Raw genomic sequence first — 17,495 nt, 5'->3', positions numbered from 1 at the left:
GTTTATTAAGAAGTGTGGTAGGAAAAAGTGAAAAGATGAATTGTGGATCCTCAAGAGATTTTGACAAGAGTAATATTGTAATGTGACCACTAGATGGTGCCACCAAACAATTTTTCTTGTGTTACTGCGATGACCTCGTCACAGAGGCCCCTACCCTCAAACATGACACTATACACGGTGTTTCTCCTCTCCTGCAGTGAAATAACATGAAAACATCCAGCTGCGTTTTTTTCCATACAATAGTCTTGCGATGTCAAGGTCATGACCCTTTATTATTATAGTAAGTCGTGAGGGAGTGTGGTTAAATATATTATTTTAGCATACAAGACTAAATGTTAACATGCATATACCAGCACACAATTAAGAAAAAAATATATGAAGTTTGGCCCTATGTTGAATAAATTTTAAAGAGAGCAATGGATGCATCTATAGCCTTAGTGTATCCGTACTCAAGTGTAAGAATTTAACTTTCTGAAAACCCTTCTGTGAAACGACTGGCACAAAAAAATGTTTTAATGATCGTCTGCCTGATGTAATTTCACATGGTAGACGGTGTGCAAGTTTTTCTGTGACATGATCTGTGCGTTCTGTTAAACTGGGAACTGTCTGGACATCCTTGATGAGACCTACATGTCCTCAAACATGTTGTTTGGATCCTTTTGGCAATGTGATTTTCTTTCTGAATTTGGCAGTCATCATCCATATCCCCATCTATCATCCTTTTATGGTACTATTAAGTTTTAATTTATGTCAGATGCATAAAAGGCTTTTACCGGCTACAGTAAAAAAAAAAAAAAACAACCACCATAGAAAATACAAAACTGCAAACCAAGGTTGAATAAAAGTGAATCTTTGCTTTTATTATTGATTATGAAAATGAACAGGCACCTATTACATGGAGCTTGCACATCCCAGAACAAAATTTCAAATATAAATAACACACCCTCATTAGTGTTGATCACTCACAACAACCTGCAAGCTAAGAGTTCAAACCACATTGAAATGGGAAAAACCAAGGAAGAAAAAAAAAAAGAAAAAAAAAAAAAAAACCATGTCGCATCCAAACCCATGTAACATATTCACTCGCAAGTTCTTCAAACCTCTACTGATCCACTGGCCACTGGGAGAAGGCTTCTTGATCCCTCACAAATGCTGTTGTGACTGCATTTCCACAATCATTTCAGTCCTATTGTGTTTTTTCCTCACAGCATGGTGACAGCAGACCATTACAATGAAGCTAATAATAAAAAAAAAAAAGTTAAAAAAAAAAATCATTGGTTAAATAGATGTCTTTAAGTTATCAATATAGTTTTTGAGATAGCGGTGTGCTCTGGTAATCTTCTCTACAGTATAGAGTATCATCACATTCACTCAGGTTCATTCAAATAACTCAGCTAGACCCTGGAAAAAAGCAAATGCAATACAAACAAACCCAAGATGGAAAATTCAAGTATCTCTGACTGGATGGCGATAAAACATTTCTAGTGGAATGGAGCGATTACAGTCTGAAATGACAAAGAGCCACGCAGCCTCCGGAGGTGAGGTTTGTAATATCCATCCTATAAACCATTCTCTAAGTCATAGGCAGACTTCAAAGTTGCCACAATGTCTGATGCCAATAAGAAAAAAGCGGGGTTTAAAATTGCATGCACCCCCACTGTAAAACTACGAAACCTTTTTATTATTTTTAAACCAACAGTAGTTGCCAACTGTACATATCCTTATTAGCAAAAGATGCAGGCGAACTTCTAATGAAATAAAGCACTCCTATTATCATTCTACTATAAAGTAAATGCATCCTCTGCTAATTTCTTTCACATCATCCAACAATGCAAAGACTTATATACATCAGTTTCAGACATGTTATAAGTTTACAACATAACAGTCTCTTTTGGTGAAAATATAGTTAAATTCAAAATATCTGATAGGTATATTTTTAGAGGTGATCTCTTTATTGAAAAAAGTACCTGAGCCAAAACTCTGACGGGGGGGGGGGGGGGGGGGGGTCACAAAAGCCTCGTCTTTAAGATTTCTATAAAGACTCCTTTTCGTCATTCATTACCGTTCTGGAGAACAAAGATTTAAATTAAATAATACAGGAAAATAATAACCCTAAACATACTGACCCATCAAACAAACACCCCCACTCAAAGTATGAGCTAGTTGAAAACAGTACAAAAAAAAGGAACTCAAGATATTTAAAAATCAAAACATTTTAGAAGAGTAAAAGCATTAAATAAAAATAAAAATAAGTATCATACAAATAAAAATGGATCATGCAACAATGTTCTCTTACGGACATTCTTTAAATGAAAGAGAGTGGTCACTGCACATCTTCAAGGCTGGACTAGCGAACACTACATGAGTTCAGCCCAACTTTACGAGGAAATAGATGCACACTGAGGTCATCTGCTGACTAAGACATCTATCGTCGCGTCTGTATTATACCCATCCTGTCCGACGGCAGGAAGAACTGCAGCCAGGTCTCAAGTTGGAAGATGAAGAAGAAAACTGTTTTTACTCTTGGTACAGTGTTGCAAACTATAAGCCTTTAACCTGATAAATAAATGGAGGACTGATTACAGCACTACTGCAAGCTGGGAATAACATACCAATAGTGCCTTTTTTAAACTAGATACCTTTCACAGTGCATATAATTTATAAAACAAAACAAACAAACAAAAAAAATCAGATGAAGCATTTTCTTGGGGTTTTGATGGTCAGATCCCTTCCAGAAAACGATTAAATTTGGATTTTCTCTTTGTAGGCCCAAGCATGCATCCATCAGTTATTATTGCACAACTAGGACCTTAAAATGCACTCTCTCTCACACACACACACAAACAAAAAAGTAACAATAATAATCTTAAAACAGGAATTATAATTATCTCACTACAAATCCACCTTGCTCGCTTGCTGCATTACTAGTTTTACGCCAAAAACGATCCATCTTGGGTGCATCTAAACGCTCCGTTATTTTCGTTCTCTATATTACAACCGCCTAAAAAACATGCATCCAACTGTCCACGGGGGAAATGCAGTCAAGAGCCTCCAGCGCATGGTGTCCATTGTTCCAGTCAAAGGTCAGAGTTCAAAGACTGAATGATTAAAAAGTGCTTTACGTAGGTCAGTAGGACTTCTTTCTTCTACGATTATTACAAAGTTTGTACATTAGCATGTATCATCTGCGAAGGCAAATAAGAAAAATATTTAAATATCACATTTAGAATGACAGGAAATTACTTTTACGGCCTCCAGCCAAAGTTATATTAAAAATAACTCACCATGATACCACCACTTTGTCTTCTTTGGATTTTTGTTACACGTTCTTACATAAAAGGAGTTATCAGGCGGTCGTCTCTGCAGAAAAACAAAACAAAACAGGCATTTAAGATTTTTCCATTTAACAAGCACGTCATTTTTAATGAATCACGATATTTGACCCCCTCAGGCATCATTACAGGTTCCCTACCTTTTCTTTGCAGCTGGACAACATGCTGATAATGCTAAGACAAACTGATTGCACTGAGAGGGCGGGCGACCAATCTTCCGTCAGTATAGATAGACAGATGTGACCATTACTATACACATGAGGGTGGACAGGTATATTCTCTCCTGTGAACATTACCTGTGAGACAAAGAATGACAAACCAGCGATTATTAAGATCATTCATTGAAAATGTCATAATAATAAGCCTATGAAGATGGTGAGTATATGATGGTAAATAGAGGACCTTTTTAGTGAATTGAGGGCATTTTGGTGGTCAAAGACAACATGTGAGCGCACATGTCTGGAAGAAGTCGATATTTGTTCATTAATGACAGAAAAGAATGAGACTTGCTGTACAAGCTCGGCCTCAGTCCTCTACAGCGACATGAGGCTCTGGGATTAGGGCGGAGGGGCCGGGATGGGGTGAGAGAGGGGAAGAGAGGAGACATGTTTTATAAAAAAGAAGAAGCCGTGTTCTATAAAAAGGTGTTGGCCAGTGAAAGGGTGTAAGAATCAGAGCTAAACAGGAAGAGAACAGAAAGTGTGGAACTCAAGTATGAGATGCTAAAGTTGAGAGAACGGGTGAGTCAGAATGGGTAAAGAGGGTAATGAAGGGTAACAATGGCTTGAGGCAGGCTGGCACCAGACAGGGCCTCACAGGGGGGAGTGCAGGGGAGGTTATTATATACACATATTATATACATACAAAGCGCAGAGGTCTGAGCACGAGCCTGTATTCCTATTTTGATGTTATATTACAGCTTATGCTACGACTACTGTGGTATTTTTTATTACTACTTCTACTATTACTTTTACTACTGCGTTAGATGTTTTGTGTTTAACAGATAATTCAATAAATATCTTCACTTTTGCCTTATGTCTCTCTGTTGGAACTCTTGGGCCTCTTCTTTTAACTGTACACTCAGAACAAAATCAATTTCAATATAGACAGACACTGATCTGCAAAACCGAATCTGCAAATTTATTTATTTCTATTTTCAGGCGTAACTGTAACGTTTAAAGATATATAGTTAAACATGGTGGTCCGACCTGATGTTTCTGCTGTGCTTATTTTATGCACTGTACTCCAAATCTACCCAAAGGCGACATCTCACTGCCTGTCGGACTACTTTTGGGTACGTGCATTTTCTGTGGCCCAACAAGTGAATTAGGTCTCCAAGCTAATGTTAGCTGAAGAGTTATTAGTGAGATACGAAAGAATAAAACATGCACTTAAGATCAATGAGATGTACACACTTCGAAATAATATACTGAAAAGAAATTGTTCAACCTGTAGCTGCCATTAAATTCTATGTACGTGATGCAGTTTTCTACCCGAATTTTACTGTAAACAAACACTGATCGGTTCTATAGCGTTCACTATGGGGGGAGGGTTACAAACTCCTGCACTCATACTATCACATTTACATATTTGTGCGCTAAAGATTTGCCCTGTAAGCTCCTCAGACAACCAATTATGCACTGCAGCAGTTAACCCTGAAGCTCCTTCAGGAGCCACAAAAAGAGTCCAACCATGGATGTATAAATAAGACCTGGATACTGGACCCCAAGATGGCGCCTATTCAGTCCAATAGGAATTGCTTGCTGGCTCTTTAGCCAAAAAACTAGCTTCCAGGTTTACTCCAGGGGTATGCAGCACCCCCAATATGCGCAGTTTCTCCTGTTGGCCCCGTCCACGAGTTCCCGCTCGGCCGTTAAGACTTTAAATTGTGATGAAATTTTAAAAATCGTTTTTCCTCGGCACAAAGAAGGTTTTACAGATATATAACCGCCATGGATCAAAAATGCATAAAGAGTCGTAATTGACCTTGTTTGCAGTCCTGTCAACTGTTTCACAGACGTCGCTTTTATAATGGTGACCTATGGGGAAAATGTTTTTGTGGAGCGCATTCATTGCAAAACCGCAAAAGGCCACTGGAAAAAAAACAAGCCAGGAAGCAAAGCTGTGCGGCCACTGGGACAGCCTGTCTTTCCTGTTTTACAAGATAGTAGCTAAATGGCGAGGTTTATCTAATTTTCTCTACACTGACTCCTTCTCTATTTTTAGGAGGCCAGGTTGCTGATGAGGGAAACAAGATTGTTGAGTTAAACTAATCCCCTCAAACGTGGCTTCAGTGGGAGCTCTGCGCTGGCGTGTCTGTCAGTGACTCCTGGCTCCAGTGTTTCCAAGCCGAGGTACATTCCACTAACAAGTGCCGGGCCGATGCGTTTCATGTGATTATCGCAGGCATCCAGACCTAAATATAGAGGATTGTTTACAAAGGTCTTTAGTGATTGATTTTGTTTGGAAAGTGGCACCTCTATACAATATACCTGCAAACTGGCAGCATATGAATCTGTTTTGTAATGCATAGTTCATACTATCGCAGAGAATTGATAGTGGACATTTAGTCAGGAAAACTAAATGGAACTAGACTCCAGGTATGAGTATGAGTGTATGAGTGTCCACACCTTGCAAAACAGCTTGTGTGTCAAGGCAGAAGCAGACTTTCTAGGTCCCCAAGACAAAACGGTAAGTGAATTGCACTTTCCAAGCTGAGAACACCAACAGCCTCATGTTTACCCACACACACACACCCACGGTTCTGCTTACCTGAGGTGAATCAAAAGGATACCGACTACTAAATTTGAAAAGCAGCTGAAATTTCTCTCCTTCATACAGTGTGCCAGGTGCTCCCTCCATGTCTACAATCCACCTAAAATAAAAGTAAAAATATTAAAAAAAGGTAAACATTTCACTCAAATAAAAAGATTAAACCATATAACTTAACACGTAAACAAAAGATATGCAGTGTCTGAAACTCTACATGTTAAACTTTGTTTACAGCTCAGTTTGAAACAGTTTGGGTTAATGTTCATGACCTCAAAGTCCAGAGGTTGGTAAGCTGGTTTCCCTTGGTTGAATCTGAATTTTTAAGAGTTTTTGATTAAATATGCTGTTTCGAGTACACTCAGTGTTTCACTCTCAAAGTGAAATAAGCAAACGCTTCCTGCAGTTTGAAAAGACCAACTGAGAGATGTGACATTTGATTTCTCAATGTTCTTTATTTTCTACACCCAGTGACAACTTCAAGGCTATTTGCAAAATATTTTTAATATAATAGAGCATATAACACCAGAGTTACTAAATTCCTCCTGTCAAGTCATGATATCAGGTTAACACTTGCTTTAACAACAAACCTTTTCTTGTGCTTTGGGAAGAAATTTTTTTATTTCGTTGTTTTTTAAGTCATGCTAGCAGTATTACTCTAAAGATGACAATGTCTGCCTGTCAGCTGGTTGGTCCATCTCTGGTCCAGACTGAAATATCTCAACAACTACTGGATGTGCTGCCATGACATTTTGTATAGCCATACACGGTGCCCAGATGTTGCGTCCTAAAAAATTTGGTGATTCCCTGACTTTTCTTTTTATCGGCATGTAGTCTTGAGCGAACTGTCTCAACAACTATTGGATGGGTTGCCATGAAATTTGGTACATACACCAGTGCTTCAGGCTAACTTTTTGTGTAGTTGCACTTATGCACCTACATTATCATTTAGGTGCACTGCCACAAAATTTAGGTGCAACTAAATATTTCACATCACCTTTAGTGCCATAACAGTATATTCTAACCTTCTAACCAGTCATTTCCCATACACAATGATAGTTATGTAAATGATTGTAAACATGAACACCTACAGGTAAAAGTTTTCCTTTATTTGAATACAGCACAAACAAAACTTAATTATTGTAAAACAAAACTTAAAAAGTGCCGATAAACTGAAAAGATTGGTTGGCTTGGTAGAATCATTTCCTCCAAGCCCCCAGGAAATGCTCCAAGCGTCTTGCAGAGGGACACAATGGTGGATGGGTCACAGTGGGAATCGAACCCTGGTCTCTCACACCAAAGGCATTTGTCTTATCCATATTTATATTAAATGGTGGATACCTTCTTTTGAGCATCACAACCCCCGCGAAATGACTCGTTTCACTATCAGAATTTGATCCATTCAGTCGACAACATTTGGAAAGTCTAGAGAGCCACACAATTATTATCGTGCCTCCATTCAAGTTAGCAGAGGGCTAAACCGGACGTTAGCTGGCTCACAGGGAGAAGTCAACACAGTGGAACATTGAAACCCCACGGCCAACTAGAATTTTGGCGGTGTACTTGCACGGCGACACGCACACAAACGCAATTATAAACGCGAGGGTACGTGCGTTGCCAACGCCAAAGTTACTGACGCTGAGTCACCGCATTAGTATAGCGCCCCTTCTCTGCTTTTGATTGGTTCTCACCTTCTTCTGTAAGTGAGTTTTGGGGAAAACACCCACACACAAAACAATAAACGCAACAAACATTGTCCTGCAAATGTTAGGTGCACTAGTGTGACCCAAAAATTTTTTTTTTGTGGAATTCGATAGAGTTTTGGCCGTATGTGCTAACAAACTGGTCCCACTGTGGAGCCCTGTACGCAATCTCCCCCTCAGAATAAATTGTAATAACTTTGGGGATCCCCTGAAATTTCATCTAGTATCATCATCTAGTCAAAATTTAAATTTGTCCGATACTTTGTTTCATGACCAAATCCCTGCAAAACTAATAAAATTCCCATCGGCCTCAGCATTTGATTTCTTTTATGCACATGTAAATAGTTAAATTCCATTTTGCACATAGTCTCTATTATTCTTCTAAAACTTGCAGGCTATATTTTGTCAATTGCAATTTTCAGATATTTTATTTTGTCTGTTATTACCTAGTGGCTTTAAAGCAAATTCCTTGTACGTGTAAAAGGTCAGACTCTGTACTTTGTGTTCCCTGCAAATATTAGCATGGTATCTCGCTAACTAAGATGGTAAATGGCTAAGCCTCACAGCGCTAGCATTACTGTGGACTCTTAGTCTTGTTTACTAATGATTAACAACATGCTCTATGTTCCAGCTCATCATTCTGGAGTAGATTAGTTGGAAACATGTAACGAATGACTTGCACGGACAACATCTCTTTTTAAAAAATAAAAAAGAATTATACAAAATGCGAGCCGCCGATGCTGCAGTAAGTATGTAATCAAAAGCTTTTAGTCTGACTCATTCCAGTGACATTCAATATTCAGCTGGGTTATGACAGTGGTTTAGTAATAATGTGATACTCTATTGATCTACTGGACAAAATCTATTTTTGACTCTGTAGCCGGGCTACAGGACTGTGCTTACAGCGCTGCGAGGGATTCAATGTCTTGTTTAGAATGGGAGATGATTTCACACAGGGGCTCGATCCTGGGTCTCTGGGATGAAGGGCAGTCGACATGTTCAATAAGCTAGATGTTGCTTCACTGGCCAGAAAAAAAGCTAAAATATTTAAGGCATTTTTTAACATTTATGAGGACTGTCTGCTCGGAGTGCTGAGGAAATGAAAAAGGAGCACTGATGGCAGCATCATAATCTCTGGCCTAATTTCTTCTAGGCAAGTAGTGCAGAAAGGACGCCGAAGAGACTTGTGGCTGTTGTTCGGGTTTATAGCCTTGTGTGTCTTTTTAAATCTAGCCTCAGGCACATGGTCACTCTACACGAGAGGTCAATCCTGTTTAAAACTTCACCCTTACAAAGTCCAATGGTCAAAGTGTCTGAGAGGAGCTCCATTGTTTCTCCAGGACGTAAAAGCTCAGAGGGAGGCAGTGTCACCGAACATGATGCTGAGTTACACCTGATGCAACCCACGCTGCACACAGGAAAGGACTCCAAGGACGTTATGCTCAACTTGCTCAAATTCCCCATAGCCTGGTAATTACATCATCTAGTCAACAAAAATAACATTGAGCCATTTACTGAAAGTGGGGAAAACTGAGTACGTGAATGAGACTCTGCTGCTTAAAAGCAGCGGTTGTGTTGTTTGCAATGGCTGACTCATTACAGCATCAAGCTAAGCCATCTGCACTATCACACAGTGAACTGAAAGACACTGTAATCTAATGAGGAACACAGAGAGACAGTGTAAGGTATAAACAAAAGCTTTAAAACTAAAAACACATGGTCACCTTATCACCGCCATGAGCACAGCATTGCCACTAGTGAGTTTTTAGTCTTTTTTTGTTTTTTTAAGATAGGCCAGCTTGAATGTCAAGCAGGAACAGAGTATTTGTATCGTACTCCATTACGACACGAGTGATAAAATGCTGATGTTGAAATGACGAGAAAGGGCACGCCCCCACACAACCTGGGATGCAAAGCGGAAGCCAGCTGAACTGGTTTGGAGACTTGTCAGTCATGCAAGACATTCTCACAAGGCCTTTGTTATCTAACGAGAGAGATGCCAACACAATGGATCTCTCATAGTTGCATATTTTTAAACTGGACACAAGTGCTGTAACATGCAACAGCCTCTTTAAGGGCGGCAAAAGTGCCAAACAGCTCGAAGACGAGCACAACCAGGTAGGAACTTTCAAAGTCAATGTCGCAGGCCTGCAGCTGAAAGACGTTTGAAGGACGGCCAGAAATGTGTCTCAAATCCATTTCCAGGACCACAACTTCATCCTTACTGCTTATCAGACATAATTTGACTCACTCAGATAACACAATCACAGGCGTTTTTTTTAAGGGAACACCAAGACACCCAGACAGAAAGGTCAGCTAAGCAGCCTCTGTTCCTTGCTACCCTAGCCCAACTCCTGCATGCCAACTGTTTAATATTTTATAAGGATGAATAGTGACACTGTGCATTAGAGACACTCTACTGAGAGCTGCCAGTCACTGGAATGACCTCGATTGCTCCTCGCCAGTCGCTGCTGAGGCTACAAGAGCTTTATGTCTTAATACCTCCCACCACTTATATTGCAACAGTAACCCTTAATTCATTCATGCTCACCACGCAGCTCTCTCATAGTGATAAAACGTTACACTATAAAAAGCCACATGACATTTCTGTTTATTCAAAATGGAAATCTACTACAATGACTGCCACTAGGTGTAGGCTATCCTTGTGTTCTTCTGTTTACTGTGTTATAAAATAATTTATAAAAAAATTATATTAAAAATACTTACTGTGTAATGGTGTTCTGTACACTTTTCTCGTTAAGAGTCATTCCAGGGGGTGGATCATTTTGCAGGGCTAATAATTCCTTTTGTAGCCTTTTCTGTGGGAGAGAATATGTTTGTGTTTCACACTCAAACATGCTGAAATATCACGAAAATAAACAAACCATAGTAAAGAAATAAAAGAGGGATATCAAATAAAAGAAATGAGCTTTTCCAAAAACGTACGTGTTCCTTTATTATACAAAGAGATCCATAACTAAACCACGGTAAATTATCAATTATATTTGGATATATAGTTTAATTATTAACGTTATAGCTGACGTCTTGTGTTGTAGTTGTTAAATGTAGTCTAGTTAAAGCAACTCCACCCTGACGTTAACTTGTAACATCAAACTAACTGTGACAGATGATAGCTAAGTGTTAGATATAAGCAACAGCTCATCAGTATATTCATTAATAAAGCGGGTTTTATGGGCTTTTAGTTTCTATTCGCAACCGCTATCTTAAGAAAGCGATGCACCTGTTCAGCTCAAGAGGAAACTGCTCAATCTGCGCACCGTCTCGTTAGCTAGCTAACGTCAACGCCAGCCCAAAATAGCAGCTAGCCCTCCGTAAAAATATTACAATTAACTTCAACTCATAACATCACACTCAATGAATTGTCATCCGTGAGTTGCTGCGAATAAACCAAATCGCCACTCATCCATATGTATATCCAGGAAGCAGGTTTCTACGCCAGCCTCGGCTTGGTGCTGTTGGTGGTGATGGGCTAGTTGTATTGCTGCTAGCAAAGACCTAGCGCTAACCCCCGCTAACAGTTCAGGATAAATCTCACCGCTACTTCGACCATATACATGTACCTAAATGAAGTGGTTAATAAACTAACAGGAAAGACCAGGCTGACGGTCAGGTAATTTATAAATACGCGTTCGTTGTGAATTGTGTTCTTACCTGCATCGACGCCATGATGGAAACCCCCCCTGCATCAGCGCAGAGTGGAGGACAGTACGTCAGGGAGTCACGTGAGACAAGTTGTTTTGACAGAGGAAAACAATCCGCTGATGTGCGCCCGCTCACCTCTCACTTTTTTAAGGTCGTGAAGGCACTGTTTCGCAGCTTTACGACACAATTTCGTAAAAAATAATAAAATAAATACGGTGTTAAAATCCACTGAGTTCGCACGAGACCCCGTGGAGGGTCAATGACCTGCCCAATGAGCTATGACCTCCCTGACATCCCTGATACGGAGTTGTCCCAAATATTGATCTTTTTTTCATGTTTGTCTTTAAGTTATTAAAATGTTATCACAATCAGAAAATTGGTAACAACACACTCATATTCAATCTTTAATTACGCTGTTAATTGATTTTGCCTTTTATCACATGGCCTTCTAATACACTTGGGTGATATCTGATTTACATAGCATCTAAGCTCCTTTTTATTTTAAAAATAAATCAGATGTAATCTCCTAGACATATAAATGCGCAACTACTTTAAAACCTCCTAGCTGTTCATTCCTCTTTGTACATAAAAGCTGGATTGTCTAAAGCATAGGAAGTAATTTATCTGTCAGCAAAGTTTAGAACATTTCATTCAACTGGAGTGTAATCTGACTAAGGCTCTTGAGGTTACCTGCAAAAAAAAAATATCTTCACTCTTTAGCCCATGATAAGAGATGTGATATGAGCTCCCACCTGATATGGTTGACATGGGGATCAACTTAATAAGCCAGATCGCCATGTTCATTATATCACTATATTCACTGTATATTTAGCAGTACAGTGTATCATGCAGTAACCACATTTAACATTCGCTGATGCATAAGGATATATATGCATGTTCAAAGCAACATTTATTCAGAGTTAGAATATCATATCAGCTTGTACCATTTTTCACTTTCTCTGGGGTAAATCAGAAAAGGGTACCTGAAATATCTTTTCATGTGTCCATAGCTTTTTTCTGTAACATGTGCACCCCTTTTGACACTAAATACTTAACTGTTGATGTGGTCACAATGTACCTACACTATTGACTTAACAGTTCACCATCGTGGAAAATCACAAAACATCTTGTGCTGGTTGATAGAACAGTGGTTTACTAGAGTGGCACAGGCACAGAAGAATCCATGTTTTCATTCCAGGTTCTGCGCGTCACCATAAAAGGTCATGTTAAATTAGAAGGTCATCGTTTTCCCAAAATTTATTTTCATCCAACGTTCTGTTTGGCAGAACCAGCATTAATTAGACTTAAAAGTATGTAACATATACTCCTAACACAATGTCAAGCGTGGTTACCTCTTACAATGAAAAGCAACCAATGTACTCCTATTACAAAGGATACAGGGTATAATGAAATACATTATTATTTTTGTATTATATTTTTTTTAAAAGTGCAATTGTTATCATTTAGCAATTTCTCCGCTTACTGTTTTTGTCATGTTTCATCCATTTTGTAATGTTTTACTTGAGCTACACCAAAATACACAACAGGGGATGCAGATTTTTCTGTTATTTAAAGTCATATAGAACAAGGTAGCAACTGACAAGTGCTCACCAAACACATCTTTATTAAGGTGGAGAGGTGAGGAAAGATTTATGGGGGGGGGGGGCAACATATTTGTCACATTCTGGGGCAAGTGATGCATTCTGCCCTATCCATTTATTACATTAAAATGAAACCCTTTAATACTAATAAAAGTATGACAGAAAAAAAAAAAGTTTCATATGATGTAAATGAAAAAAACATTTTAAATATTCAAAACAAAAATCTAAAAATGTTTTAATTTGCTACATTATCTCTAACTTTAGCAATCCAAAAAGTTCGCAGCCATGAGAAGTTCCAGTGCGATCTCCGGAGCGATGGGGAATTCAGGGATTTCTGTGGAGCTGTTGGTGTAACGGACCTTGTAGGTGAAGTACATGCAGACCTTGGACAGGACGTGAGACGGAATCTCCCTGAAGTTCACTTCATTGGTTTCATTCTCAGCAAACTGACCTGCAGATGGAGAGTTACAGCAGAGGTCAAATAATGAACAGACATACAACATTGAATTCATGCAATTTAAGAAATACAGCTTTGAATATGCTATCCCAGAAGTAGCCATCAAAATATTACTCTGACAGATGCTACCTGCTAACAAAAAAAAAGGCACAAACACAGTCAGGCATCAATGAGGGGTAAGAAAAACATCTAACCTTTAATATGAGGCAACAAAACTGTTGGATGGAGGGAGCATAGTGCCACCAGCTGGACAGGCAGAATTAACTTGACTAAATACCACAGTCGTGCAAAGTGTTATGGCAGAAAATTGTGTCCTCTTACATTTAATCTTATAATATTATTATTACTACTACTCCTCCTCCTCCTCCTCCTCTCATTATGGCTTATAGATATATATGTATTGTGTTTTTATCCTTAACCTTGCCTCTCCTACACTCCTTATGTTAGTCTGTCCACATTTACTAGGGTTTATGTCAGAGCTGTGAGATTGTTTTGGTGTTTTCCTCTCCTCTCCTGGAATGTTCATTCAAGGCCAAGAGAGGATCTCTGTTCCCCAAAACATAGAAACCTAGACTGTGTAAATGATGATGCATCCCTTTGCACGGGGCCAGACGCCCGATGCCACCTTAGGCGGCAGGTCTCTGGACCAGCTGTATATGTGTTTTAGTACTTCTGTTTATTCTCTTTCGTTAAATTAATTCTTCAAAGACAATGGATGGTTGTAACTCAACCCCTCACCAGGAATATAATTTCCATGACACAAAGCATTACTATTTCCTATACAGCCATATAACAACTAAGGCTGACAAATTATTAATAAGGTTTTTTATTAAAGCAAATTTTTAAACATTTAAGACTCTAGTATATTTTAGCTAGTTTTAAAATGACCAGTAAACACTTCACATGACATAAAGTTTGCAGAGTCTTAAGACAGTCCAGACTGAAACTAGCAAACATGTTGCTCAACAGTTACTTCACAGCTGTAGTAACAGTGTTGGTATCCACAGTTTAGTCAAATCTATCTAAGCAGCACTAATGACCAACATAATGCTCTGACTTCGACTCCTTTCCAATCTGTAGTTTTTTGTCCCGTCTCTCATTAGGCTCTTAGAAGAGCAGAAGCTATTTCTTCCAAATTTCAATCACATTTCACACCACGCTGGTAAATTGTACAATACAAATATCACACTAAAGAGGATCAGGTTTGACTGGTGTGAGAGATGGGAAACCCGAAGCCCGATTATTCGTAACCCATTAGAATTATGGGTGAACAAATGTTTACCGGGTACATTAACCTGTTTTTATTTTCCATTAGTCTCTTTTTAAAATTTGTATAAATGTTTTTTTTTTTTCATATTTATTAATGTTTTATGTCTAGCACTTTGAATTGCCTTGTTGCTGAAATGTGCTATACAAATAGACTTGCCTTCATGGGAAGCAGGCATATTAACCTTACTGTTAGTGTAGGGTGTCTTGTTGTGCATATTCTATGCAAGTTATTCCATAAAACCATTGAAACAGGTTTAAAGAAAAAAATAAAAAATAATAAATAATGATATGTGACACAAATCCAGCTGTCTGGATAAAAAAACACCACAAGATAATCCCCACTGCTCCCAAAAGCTGAGTCACATAATAAATGATTTCAATTCAAACCTCATCAGAGTGACATTGGGTGTGCTGATGAGTTTATTTCTTGGGCATAGTGGATTTTTACTAGCTTACCAGGACTAAAACTATGTCAGTTAGGGTAAAAGTAACGTTAGAGAACCTTTAGTTAGTCCATAGTGTGTGCTAATCCGTCGCGTTAGGACAGGATATAGCCGTTTGCTATACTTTTGAATAATGTGCGTGAATACTCACCTGGCCCGCTCAACATAGCTTTGATAGTCCCAGATGTCAAGGCGTGTTCTCTTTTCACAATAAATTCATGGCCATCTGAAGAGATCAACTTCACATACATGGCATCTGGCCCTTCACAGCCACCGTAGGTTCTCTCTTCACCATCTGTGAAGCAACACCAATAAACAATCTCAAACAGGTGCGAGACAAAGGCTTAAGTACCACACACACACGACCAACTGTAATAAGAAGGTAGTGATTTGAAGAGTAGCGTTAAGAGTAGAGTTAGCGTTAACAAATGAGACCTCCGAGTCGGCACACACCCCGAATGATTTTATTAGATGAATTGGCAAACATTATGGATTCTGAGAAGGTACTCACCCATCCTGTTCCGATATTTCTGTTAACCTTGGTAGAAAAGATAAAAAACACAACATATTAGGACACCAAGTCCCTCGTACATAACGTTACAATAAATCGTCTTGGCTGGACACTGGCTGTAATGCGGTTGTGTTAACTCTTACGTTAAGGTTTCCGTTAGCTAACGTTAACTCTAGGCCTTGTTTTTTGTAAATCACCGTGTAACCTTAAGTTAAGCCAGTTCAAACAAATAACGTTAGCTAACGTTACCTAACGTTACAAAGTAATACACTCCAATGTAACGTGGCTATTGTTAAATCTGAATAACTACAACTAACTGTAACGTCTGTGATCTAATCCATTTTGAAATTGGATTAGTGGCCACGTCTTTCTCTATCCAAAATGTTTTTTTAGAGAGTTCGTAAGTTAGCCGTCAGCGTTAGCTAGCAAGCTAACGCCTTCTCAAACGAATGATAACGTTATTAATTAATTTTATCGGTTGTTTAGCGTTGTAAATTCGTATCGGACAAACAGACGGAGACGGGCCAAATTACAACAGCATGTAATCGAATCACAACACTTTTTCTTACCACCCTGTCGCAGAATGTGAAGTGGAGATTTCGTTTCAGCTAATGTTAGCCACCAGGCTGTTGATACCCGGAACCAATTTGAAGGAACACTCGTCCGCGATAAATGTCTTCCGTAGAATTTTATTTGTGAAGAGAAACGGTCCCCTTTACTATAAAATCCTGCTCATCGCAAACGTTTCAAAATTCCAGTATAAACAAAATCAAATGGCCAACGTCCCTGTTGAGTTTACTAAGGAGACAAAATGTTTGTTTTTATCTTTATAAAATTATATATTTTGAAAATCACAACATGCGCAAGTATTAATAATATAATAATAAGAAGAATACATTTTATTTATAGGCGCCTTTCAAAACACTCTAGGTCACCTTAAAAGACATGATGAAACAACAGCAAAGCAATAAATCAATGAGAATTAAGAAAAAAACCAAAATTACAATGCATAAAATCAGGGTACATAAACAATTACAAACAAAAGATTGAAGTGAAAATATACTGCCCAAAGCAGAGGCTATTTCTGAATAATGAACATTTACACCTCTGCTGTTCATTAAAAGTCGGTGTCACTATACAAAGCAATTATTCATTGTTTATTTTCGTAGAGTTGAGATAACTTGTCAAATTTAAACGGGTTTACTGGCCATCCATGAAGACATGTCCAGTGAAGCCTGTAGGGGGCGCCTGTGTTTCAGGTTATCCTCCCTGACTGTCTGGGCTGGCTGTGATGCGCGAGGGCAGGTGCTGACTGGACATGACAGAGACATTTTGCAGACCCATAAATCTGGATTCAAGAATATGAGAAAGCGAGAGAGAGAGAGAGGGCATGCACTCTTACTATCATACATTTCCAGTTAATGGAAATTAATCACTTCAGCATATTATTTTAATTACAAAAGTAATGTAGGACAATTATAAGTATTCACATCTGAATAGTAGTAAAAGACCAACATGTTCTAAACTAGATCATTAACTTTGTTATTAACAACCAAACATTACAGCTCATACATTACAGTCTAATCTAACACGTAAAGGGGGTGTCCATCATAGCTCAGTGACAGTTGAGAACATGGCACATGCTGCAGTCACGGTCAGGTTCAGAATGTGACTTTGCCCTGATCCTGCCTGGAGTCCTTTCATGCAGGAAAAGCGATGACTGTTGAAATCGGAGGCTTCCAAATGG

The 17,495-nt window shown here is 38.8% G+C and overlaps 2 protein-coding genes across 2 annotated transcripts; both read right to left on the bottom strand.

The window, feature by feature from the left end:
* Positions 1 to 834: 834 nt before the first annotated feature.
* On the bottom strand, positions 835 to 11,584 carry flj11011l (probable ubiquitin-conjugating enzyme E2 W-B). Its single transcript, XM_038727249.1, has 6 exons — positions 11,477 to 11,584; positions 10,532 to 10,623; positions 6,105 to 6,207; positions 3,473 to 3,628; positions 3,285 to 3,360; positions 835 to 3,185 (listed from the first exon to the last, which is right to left on the bottom strand). The coding sequence occupies exons 1-6, from the start codon at positions 11,489 to 11,491 to the stop codon at positions 3,172 to 3,174; spliced, it is 456 nt and encodes a 151-aa protein (XP_038583177.1). The 5' UTR covers positions 11,492 to 11,584; the 3' UTR covers positions 835 to 3,171.
* A 1,125-nt stretch (positions 11,585 to 12,709) lies between these two features.
* On the bottom strand, positions 12,710 to 16,447 carry eloca (elongin C paralog a). Its single transcript, XM_038727236.1, has 4 exons — positions 16,318 to 16,447; positions 15,749 to 15,775; positions 15,389 to 15,532; positions 12,710 to 13,519 (listed from the first exon to the last, which is right to left on the bottom strand). Exons 2-4 carry the CDS (start codon positions 15,750 to 15,752, stop codon positions 13,329 to 13,331), a joined length of 339 nt encoding a protein of 112 aa, XP_038583164.1. The 5' UTR covers positions 15,753 to 15,775; positions 16,318 to 16,447; the 3' UTR covers positions 12,710 to 13,328.
* Positions 16,448 to 17,495: the final 1,048 nt, after the last annotated feature.

The sequence above is a fragment of the Micropterus salmoides genome, unplaced genomic scaffold, assembly GCF_014851395.1.
Source record: "Micropterus salmoides isolate LMB-PRFRI ecotype aquatic unplaced genomic scaffold, ASM1485139v1 Ms_hic_scaffold_1, whole genome shotgun sequence".
Taxonomy (NCBI): domain Eukaryota; kingdom Metazoa; phylum Chordata; class Actinopteri; order Centrarchiformes; family Centrarchidae; genus Micropterus; species Micropterus salmoides.
The sequence above is the reverse complement of the archived record's forward strand: the minus strand, read 5'-3'. Positions and strand labels throughout refer to the sequence as shown.

Coding starts and splice junctions, on each gene's coding strand:
- flj11011l (XM_038727249.1), bottom strand. Junction 6,208..10,531: donor GTACAGAACACCATTACACA/GTAAGTATTTTT, acceptor CTTTTATTTTAG/GTGGATTGTAGACATGGAGG. Junction 3,629..6,104: donor ATCCTTTTGATTCACCTCAG/GTAAGCAGAACC, acceptor TTTGTCTCACAG/GTAATGTTCACAGGAGAGAA.
- eloca (XM_038727236.1), bottom strand. Junction 13,520..15,388: donor AGCTATGTTGAGCGGGCCAG/GTGAGTATTCAC, acceptor CTCCATCTGCAG/GTCAGTTTGCTGAGAATGAA.